Below are 10170 nucleotides of genomic sequence, written 5' to 3' on the forward strand. Positions count from 1 at the left end.
CATAGCGACCCTACAGGACAGAGTAGAACTGCCCCATAGGGTTTCCAAGGAGCAGCTGCTAGAGTCCAACTGCTGACCACCAGGGCCCCAGATAGAGATATACCATCTCCAGAAAGAGTTTGTGTCCAAGAGGTTCGTCCAAGAGGTTCGTGCCAAAGATCTATAGAAGGCCAGCATTTAAACATTTCTCCTAAGGTGGCAAGTAACTCCTTGTGTAGTAAGAGACAAAATCCAAATTTTCCAAATTAAAAACTGCCACCTCCATGTCTTTGTCTCAATGGTCTGGGAGGAACTTGCCTCTGCCATTAAAATGGCACAGCAATACTGATTTCAAGAGCAACCAGGCAGAAGCAGTCAGTGGAAGATGAGCTTGCACACAGAGTGCTTTATCACCGGTCCTTTCCCAGTACTTCCCCAAGCTGAGACGTCTTAAGGCCAGGGTGGATCTCACTTGCTTAGAGGTAGTTTCCTGCTTCTTTCCAAACACTTGAACAGCGTATGTAAGGTGGTATCTAGTAGCTGCACTTTTTCCCCTTGGCACATTCACAAAATGTAACTAGCAAGACTCAGGGTTGTTAAAATCTTGGCAACTTAAATGTCAGTGGGGTTTCATCCAAAGGACTGTATTAAAACCAACACGACAAACCCCTAGAAACTCAAACATGCACAGAAGGCAAATGTGGTGGCAGTGCAGAACCAAGCAGCCTGCCTGGTTTTAAGGGTTTCTCTGATAGAGACGACTCAAGTCACTTCCTCCCATACCACCATGCCACCATTTAGGAAAGGGCATGAATTCGAGGCAGATAAAGGTAGGAGTTGTGGCTGTTTACCAGATGATTTGCCAAAGCAAAAAGGTCTTGGAGAGACTAAAGCCAGAAGCCACCACCCAAGTTCACCAATCCAGACCCCTGGGTTTTACACCTTTGGACTAGTCCCCTACTTTTGCCTGTAAGCTCCCAAAGCCCTGAGTCATTTCATGCCAACACAGCAGAGTAGTGCAAAACAATAAATTTTTATTTGTTCACAGTTAAACACAAGCAACTGCCTTGACATTTTAGAACATTCTAAGAAGGACAGCAAACCCTTTTGATTCCAATTCGCATTCACTAAGATTGTACCATTTTCCCTTGCAGTTCATATTTATGGCATCTGACATGGATTGTTTGACATGCTTTTAAGATCAAGGTGGGCAAGTTTAAACCGTTTAACAAGAGATGACTTTCTCAACTAAAAGCAGTCAGTTTTTAAAAAGCTGTTTTCTTTTCATTGATGGGATCCCTTTAAACTGCAAGTTAGCTACATATGGTTGATCCATGATTGAGTTATAAAACTAGATTATGTCTTAGCAAAATCTGTTCCTCCGTAATATATTTGTGGTCCATAAGTCTTCTGAAAAGTGATCACTGATTCTTCCTAATGCAAAATGCCTGGCTGCCTCTTTGATAAGCCAAAATATTTGCTACATAGAGCAGCACCGTACCCTCCTATCCAAACACTGTATCAGATGGGGAAAGGGAGGGGAGGGGTTGGTCTGTGGGTTGTCAAAACTCTCAGGGGTCTCCTCTAAACAATCTATTCCAATGGTTAAACCAGCCTATTTATCCCAGAGAGTGGATGAGTATGCGGCACGGCGCATTCTGCTACGGGAAGTGGCGAAGAAAGCTCCTCTGCCTTCATTAACTCGTTCCAAGGCCAAGAGCGGTCGTGGGTGTAGGTGCTCAACTATCCCAGTCAGGTTTCCCTTGTAGCTACAGCTACTCTTCTTTCAGGTTAGCATGTACAGACTGCAGGTCAGTATGGAAAAGATGGAAACACCACTCCCCCTGGGCACATCAGTGAGGCAGTGGACAGGGAAATGAGCCACATTGGGACACAGGGCACAGCAGCAGCCTAGAGGCCAGTCCCCACCTAAACCTGTTCTTTTACCTATAGAGATAAGCTTAATGAAGTGCAATCAATTACTTGACAGTGTTTTGGGTTGGTGCGGTATGTGTCACAGAACTCTGGATGTAAACAGATACACAGACATCTTCAGACTGCATACATTTCTCAGTACTCACTGCCGGTCAATTTTAAAGCATGTACCCTGAAGAGTGAAAAACGCAGCCGAGTCAGCTGTGCTGACTTAGATCATTCCACAAAGGGCAGCTTTCTTCCCCAAGTGAGGCATACTCTCCTGGGTGGGCCCATGCTTCTTCCCAGGACCACTGTATGAAGAGAGGGCTGGCCTCTCTGGGAGTCTCCTCAAAAGGTAGGAGGCACCCCACCTCTGCTGCAGTTCCTGGACTGAGCCTTCACTTTAACCCTCTTAAACCTATTCACACTGTCAGCGTGTACCACCTCTTAGTGCTCTCAGAAAATTCTTATACCTTCACGTAGTACTTTCATTTGTTCCTCGGTTCTTCCTTTCTGGCTTCAAGTGGTATGTTCTAGTATTTGGTGAAAATTCACATTGGCTAGTTGTAGCACATTTCAGTTAACATCTTCTACACAGAAACACATACCCAATTTTAACTAATAGTCTGAACCTCTGTGGCATACCTCACAGAGATCCTTTTATCCCCATAATAATTTTATTCATCCTTCTATAAACAGTTGCTAGAGTTTTGTCTTTCTTGACAAAAACCGCAAGTGGTGTTGCCAGTGGGGGTGGCCTAGAGTCTGGGGTTTTGTTTCCTGCTGTCCTTGTCATGCACAGTGATTTGCTGGCATGGTGGGTGAATTTTTTCTGTCAGTGGTTTCCAGAACCTTTTTTTGGATTGTAACAGCTTACATTTCAAGAATAGTTTGGACTATTTCCCCCTAACACATCACATATACTCTGGCTCACAAAGAAGCTTATTATTTCTTTTTCCACTCATAGAACCACATAAGAACCTTCTCCAGCTTATTCCCAAAGCTTATGCAGTTTTCTCTCCTGAACAAGTATTGTCAACACACCTACAGAGGTCACTCTATACCCACCTGCTTTAATAAGGCTGGTTTCTAGTATTTATCTTTTAAAACCTCTTGATCCAAAAAATACCTTATCTCCTACCTTTGGTTTTAAGTCAGTTTTCTTATTCATGACCAGAATCTCTCTTCAATCCCATTATAACCTTTTTTATAGTCTTTACGGCAGAACCTTGTCAGAAGCTTTATTATAGTCTATAAAAGTTATACCTGATAGAGATCCATGTGCTCATTTACTGCTCGTGGAATCAGAACTCACTTTCTCTATGGAGACCATGCTATCATGTCCCTATTCCCCCTCGCTTCCCACCCCCACCCCCAATCCCAATCCCAAAATAATATTGTAGTGCTCCTTTTTCAATAAATTTTGTGCTGGACAAGCAGCAGACTCCACTCTTCTCAGGGTCTGTGCTGACCCTGGTTAGTGTTAGGGTGGGAATCAGAGTAGGTTATGCACACCGGCCAAACAACGCTCAGATGGTTAAGTCTGCTCGTGGTGACTTTGGGGTGGAGGCTATCCAATTCCAACACGTACGAATACCATACTGCTTAATCAGATTCAAGACAGGATCTGTGCTAATTGTCCTAATACCTCTGCCCTGCCTCTTCCCAGTCCTGCACTGTCTCTCAGAAGTTCGGCTAACATCACCTTTCCATCCTTAACAATACCTGCTGTAGCATGATCAAGTGATCCACTGATTCTTGGCAGGTTTATCACTTTCAAGACAAATCAAAACAAAACCTTACTATTGAGTCCTTCACCACATAAAGCCCAAATTTTTAGGTTGACTAGCTTCAACATGACTCCAGGTGTAAATTCCCCAACCTCAGTTGAATAAAACCCATGGATTCCTAGAACTCAAAGGAACTTGAGGTGGAGATAACCTAGGTCTTAAAGCTGAGCAGACAGATGCCTAGGCTGAAGGGACACGCCAAGGTCTTAAAGCACAGAGCCCTGCCAAGAGGCTTCCAGCCTAGCCCCCACTCCATCTTACTGTGCTGCCTCCTTTCTTCCTTATTATCTTTACAGTCTGCCCACCTGAAAGATTATTTTTTTTCTTACACTGGCCTCCTTTCCTTGCCAGTTAGTCAGGGGAAAAGTTTGACTTAGTGCCTAGTATCTTTGTTCTGTGGCACATTTCTCTTGTGCTTGGGGATGGAGAAAGCATTTAAAGCCAGCTTCAATAGTTATCCTGTAACATTTTTTCTTTCTGAATTTGTTCGTGTTCTTCTTTTCTAAAACTGAACTAGAAAGCTACACATATTGGATTTTAAGCTTTCCTTTGGACAAAGTTGACTTAAACGTGTGGCATCGTTACTACTTCACACTGGGCCATCTAGTGGTAGTTCCTGCCCCTGTGCTGGGCTGACAGAAGCCAGGTACATTCCCTCCCATAGGCTGGGAATCACTCAGTCACACCCAAAAATCCATCCCCAGAAGGTCTGCCAGTATAGTCATGGTGATATGGAGTCCCTAGTTGTCTAGCTCCCTTTGGTTAGGGATCCGAGAATATTTATTGCCACACTTTAAAAAAAAAAAAAAGACTTTTACCCTCATATGCTGGAAGCGTCTGTATGCAGTAAGATTTCGTACCATTACAATTTGTCTTTGACCTCTTCATGGCCGACCCCTTCTATTCTTTTTACTGGAAGAACAGAAAAAGGAAAACCCAGTTCACTAGCTCTTCTCTATCAAGTCTCTTCTTACCTCAGCTGGAATACCAGGCAACAATTCTTAGGCTTCTAGCATTTATTTCAGGAGCATTTGTTGGATTTGGGTTCTCTGCCGTCAGTGTTCTGACTGGTGTCTCCTGAGCGTGTGTGGGCACCCCAGTGGGCACACAGCAGTCAGCCTTTGTCAGCATTTTCCCAGACTTCCCTTTAAAATGCTCTGCCATTACTAACACATAGGAGTTTAACAGCAATAAGCTCCCTGGATAGTAGGCCCCTGAAAGTTTGAATTGGTGCGAAAAAGCTGTTACCTTTTTGGTGGCTTAGAACCTACTACAGTGAGGCAACTCTAACAGCCTGAGAAACAATGGTCACATAAAACACTGAAGAAATTCTTTGGAACTTCCAAGCCTTTCTGCTGCAGTGTTAGCCAAGAAGCTGACATAAACAAGAGGCGAGTATGAACACAAAGGGAGGGAAACAGGAGTTTAGCCAAAAGGCTCAGCTAACACAAGACCTGCTCGGAGATGCAGTTACTCTTACACAAGTGCTTCCAGGGTAACTTTTCAATTACCACTCCCTCCCTCCTGCAGAGAGCAGGTTTCATCCACCTATACTGCCAGCCGGTGGTCAGAACAGTACCAGCTTTCAAGCAAACACCAAATAAATAAGAGGTAGTGGGGGCAGGGAGAACAGAGCTTTCCCAAAGGGTAAGTAAATATGGTCTCCACAGTGCCAGCTCTGGATCTGTGAAACAGCAGACATCTGTTCACACAAAGCTTTCTAGGAAGCTTATCAGAACCGCCAAAAGAACGTAAGGGTGAATAAACCATTGTTTTTCTAGATGTGCTGCTTTAGATGCTGAACTTCAGAACCAAAAAGCAGTGGAAAAGTCTCATGTAAAAGCTTTCATGGGAAGATCAGCTTTGTAGACTACCTCCGGGAAAGGAACAAAACCAGGCTTACCTGCAATACCACCAACTACCTGGTCTAACCGAGAGCTAACCAAGTTATCTGAGCTTCAGGAAAGCAGAAAGTGGTGTGTTAGACTCAAAGACTGAATTTGGCCTCATATTGCACAGGTTCAAAGGACGCAACCATCTGGGGGAAAAGGAAGGAATTAAAGCTACTGAGGAATGCAAACTGGCCCTTGGATTAGTACACTGCTAGGTATAAAAGAGAGGTTTGGGGGTGGGTCAAGGGAAAGGTTAAGAGGCATTTCAATGCCAGATCCAAAAAACGTTCTGCATTCAGTCAATTGTCAAAAGGACCCCCATCTCATTTCCACTGCATGAGCTAGCCACTCAGACCCTGGAAATAGGAAAGCTTTGAAACGTGCATTCACACTTCCTGTTCTATGCCAACATATGAAAGTTAACACTGATCGACCATCATCCTTAGCTGTGTTCATGATGAGTCTCATTATAGTCCATGATATGAAGCTGTCCAACACTGTCCAGGTTTGGGGGAGATGGGTGCGGGCCATCTAGGTTCAGGGGAGTCTTGGCTTCCACGCCTGAGTCTTTGCCCAGTTCTGTCTTTAGGGTCTCTGAAAGGCTACTGATGGTCATGCCGTCCTCATCACACTGGCTCTCACTCTTATTACGAAATAACTCTCGAGCCTTCATGCCCAGAAAGCTTTTTGAACTGGGAAGTGAGCCAACAGTCATAGGGATGCTGGTAGAGGGCTCTCCCATGGCAGTTTCCCACCGAATGCTGAATGGGCCTGCCCTCTGGTTTGGAGGTTTCTCTGGAGTAGAAATCTCACTGCTGCTGCTGCTGCTTCCTCCGCCTCCTCTACTTCCACTACTGCCAGGTCTGGGGATCTTGGTCTCACCGTTGTGGCCGTATGTCTCTTCATTGTTCCCTACTACTGAATCTGAGCAGCCATCATTACAACAGTCAAGCCTGTAGGAAATCCAGGGAGGAAAAAATGCATTGGAGATTAGAGCATCCATGTCTGGAGGGCATGCAGTCACACTGACACTTGCTCACCCTGACACTGAACTCTGCTAGCCTACTCCGTATTTTAGAGTAGAGGAATCAAGCATGAGCTCTCATCCAGAGAAATATAAGTCACAAAGAGGGAAACTGAATGGCAGTCTTAAATATGAATGTTTCTTGGAACCATATCAAGTGATTCAGAGCCAAGGAAAAAGAACAAGGAAAGATGACTAGGCATTTTGAGAAAAGGTAAGTTAGGTATGGCCTCTGAAATGAAGTGTGCTGAGCGCTGCAGCCTTGTCTTATCGAGTTATGATTGCTTCTAACACCCACGTGATGCAGGCCTTGTGCTGTCAGTGGCAGCTTAATCACAAGGTCATGGACACCAACTCTTTGTTCCTACCTTTCTTCTGCTGCTTCAGCTGCTTCTGTTTTTTCTTCTTCAAGTTTTTTCAGAAGGCCATCTTTCTCCAACCTGCCATATAAATCTAAGATCTCCAATTCAAATACTTGGGTAATCCTTTTCTGAGCCTCATACCTGCTCTCTGCAGCCTTCAGCTGTTCTCTGTAAGATAAAGACCACACCAAAATATGAGAAGTTCACTTAACGAGAACACACCTCACTGCTCAAACCTTTCCCGATCAAAGTTACCTTGCCTGGAGTTTGACATCCTCTAGGTACTTCTTCTGTTCCAAAAGAAGGTGGTCTTTCTTGGCCAGATGAGATTCCAGTTCCAAAATCCGTTTCTGAGAGGCATCGAGTCTCTGAGTCTGCTGGAGAACGTGACTTCTATTTTTTTCTAGTTCTTTCCGATAAGCAGCTTTCATCATTTCTACCTCCTAAACAAGGGGCTTGGAGTTAGTGCTTCTAGAAAATGAACAATGCCATAACCGTTTTGAAAAATCAATGTAATAAACATTGAGAGGGCACTTTCATATACTGCTAGTGGTAATATAAACTAGTATATTTTTCTGTAAAAGAAGCTGGCAGTAAGTATTAACCTAGTATCCCTTTCTTGAAATCTAGCCCTACGGAAATAATCTGAAACATCAATAGACATTTTGGCACAAAAATAATCATCAAAGCATATTTAAAGAGCAAAAAACTGGAAATACCATCAAGTCTAATGTCAGAGAAATAGTTAAGTAAATAAAGTACATCTTATAAGTATTTTAAAATAGTGTATCAGTAAATAGATAAAAAAGCAAACTACAGAACTGTGAGAACAGTATGATCAACTATGCAAACACATACATTCACAAAACACCAAATGCAAACATGTCAATATTCACAGCTATAATTTCAATACTGCACAATTGCAGGTGATCTTCTGTTGTTGTTGTTTTCAGTCCCTCTCCTAACATTAGCTAACGTAAAGCTAGAAAATACAACATGAAGAAGCAGATTTGCTCAAGCAAAGCAGCATTTGGAGACAAGTACCCTGACAAAGTGTGTCAACTATGCCACGCAGGTGGCCTGTCTGCTGACAGAATGGAACAGCCTAAAACGCAGAGGAAGCATACACAAATGCACAGAAAAAAGGCAGAAAGGATACTTTTCTAACAAGCACGTTACACTTTTTTTTTTTTAAAGATAACCACAATTAAAAAATTAATTTAAAAAAGTCTAAGTAAAAAAGATATATAAAATAATAACAGTAATTACAGTAAAGATAAAAAGCCATAAGGACAAGGAGACAAACTTACACAAAGGTGCCTCCTGCCTTGAAGATGACTAGTAAACTCAACGCTTCTAGGGACAGAATGCAGTAGACTTAAGCTCAGAACTGGGGATCAGATACTATGGCCATTCCAGCTGTGCCAAATAGCTCTAGACTTAAGCAAAGTTTAGATGACCAAATCTGACCTTTGTTGTAAATAGTGGCAGTTATTTCTGGATAATCAAGTGAGCTGCTGAACTAGGAAAGTTCATGCACTTTCACTAATTTTCCCAACCATCTTACGAAGTGGTACGAACAATCCCTACCAGCCGTTCCTATCTGACGCTCAGGTATCTATTCCTGCACACGTGACTAAACAAGAGTAACCTTAGCCCTAGTTCCAGGGGCAAATCCTGACTAGGTCCAGGCAATGACTGGGTTAGGGATGGGCACAAGCCTCAAAGCTGGCCATTGACAGGATTTTTGGGAAAGGTATCCTTGCTGATGGAGAATCATAGGAAGAGACATTCTCTTCTTTTGCAGGGCATTGTTGTGTCTACTTGTGATGCCTGCAACTGTGGCAGACACTTTGCAACGATGAGAGGAGCTAGCTTGAGGACAAAACCAACACGGTAAGTAAGGCAGTGCAGAAAAGTGGAATGAGCCTGGGTCCTTGATGATGACCCCAAATTGCTGACTTAGCCAACCTGGAACTCACCTGCCTGAGGCCTTCTCATAAAACAATTTAAAATAATGTTGTTGTTAGGTACCGTCAAGTTGTTTCCAACTCATAGCGACCCTATGTTCAACAGAACAAAACACTGCTGGGTCCCGCGCCATCCTCACATCCTTGCTGTTTGAGCCCACTGTTGCAGCCACTGTGTCAATCCATCTCATTGAGGGTCTTTCTCTTTTTCGCTGACCCTCCACTTTACCAAGCATGAGGTATTTCTCCAGGGACTGGTCCCTCCTGATAACATGTCCAAAGTACGTGAGTCAAAGTCTTGCCATCCGCACTTCTAAGCAGCACTCTGTACTTCTTCCAAGACAGACTTGTTTGTTCTTCTGGCAGTCCATGGTGTATTCAATATTCTTCACTAACACCATAATTCAAAGGCATCAATTCTTCTTTGGTCTTTCTTATTCATTGTCCAGCTTTCTCATGCATATGAGGCAACTGAAAACACCAAGCCTTGGATCAGGCGCACCTTAGTCCTTAAAGTGACATCTTTGCTTCTCAACACTTTAAAGAGGCCTTTTCCAGTAGATTTGCCCAACGCAATACGGCATTTGATTTCTTGACTGCTGCTTCCATGGGCATTGACTGTGGATCCAAGTAAAATGAAATACTTGACAGCTTCAATCTTTTCTCCGTTTATCATAATGTTGCTCATTGGTCCAGTTGTGAGGATTTTTGTTTTCTTTATGTTGAGGTGTAATCCATACTGGAGGCTATAGTCTTTGACCTTCATCAGTAAGTGCCTCAAGTCTTCTTTGCTTTCAGCAAGCAAGGTTGTATCATCTACGTATCACAAGTTTTTAATGAGTCTTCCTCCAATCCTGATGCTGTGTTCTTCTTCATTATAGTCCAGCATTACTTGCTCAGCATACAGAAAGGATACAACACTGAGACACACCTTTTCTGATTTTAAACCACAGAGCATCCCCTTATTCTATTTGTACAACTGCCTCTTGGTCTATGTACAGATTCTGCATGAGCACAATTAAGTCTTCTGGAATTCCCATTCTTCGCAATGTTATCCATAATTTGTTATGTCCACACAGTCAAATACCTTTGCATAATCAATAAAACACAGGTAAACACCCACTCCTAGGAATATATCCTAGAGAAATAAGAGTCGTCACTCAAACAGACATATGCACACCTATGTTCATGGCAGCATTGTTCACAATAGCAAAACGATGGAAACAACGTAGGTGC

The 10170-nt window shown here is 43.2% G+C and overlaps 1 protein-coding gene across 7 annotated transcripts in view; it reads right to left on the reverse strand.

Annotated features, from left to right (window-relative positions):
* Positions 1 to 11: 11 nt before the first annotated feature.
* The window catches only part of TSC1 (TSC complex subunit 1), a 62672-nt gene continuing 52513 nt past the window's right edge, over positions 12 to 10170 (reverse strand). For 6 of the 7 annotated variants that reach the window (XM_023730839.1, XM_023730841.1, XM_023730837.1 and 3 more), the window contains 3 exons: positions 7220 to 7407; positions 6971 to 7132; positions 13 to 6531 (listed from right to left, as the gene is read on the reverse strand). In XM_023730839.1, the coding sequence (XP_023586607.1) occupies positions 6021 to 6531; positions 6971 to 7132; positions 7220 to 7407 (861 nt within the window). In that variant the 3' untranslated portion in view covers positions 13 to 6020. Of the gene's footprint in view, positions 6532 to 6970; positions 7133 to 7219; positions 7408 to 10170 lie in introns of all 7 variants that reach the window. The other variant, XM_023730842.1, reaches the window with a different exon arrangement.

This window comes from Trichechus manatus, unplaced genomic scaffold (assembly GCF_000243295.1).
Source record: "Trichechus manatus latirostris isolate Lorelei unplaced genomic scaffold, TriManLat1.0 scaffold00038, whole genome shotgun sequence".
NCBI classification, from domain to species: domain Eukaryota; kingdom Metazoa; phylum Chordata; class Mammalia; order Sirenia; family Trichechidae; genus Trichechus; species Trichechus manatus.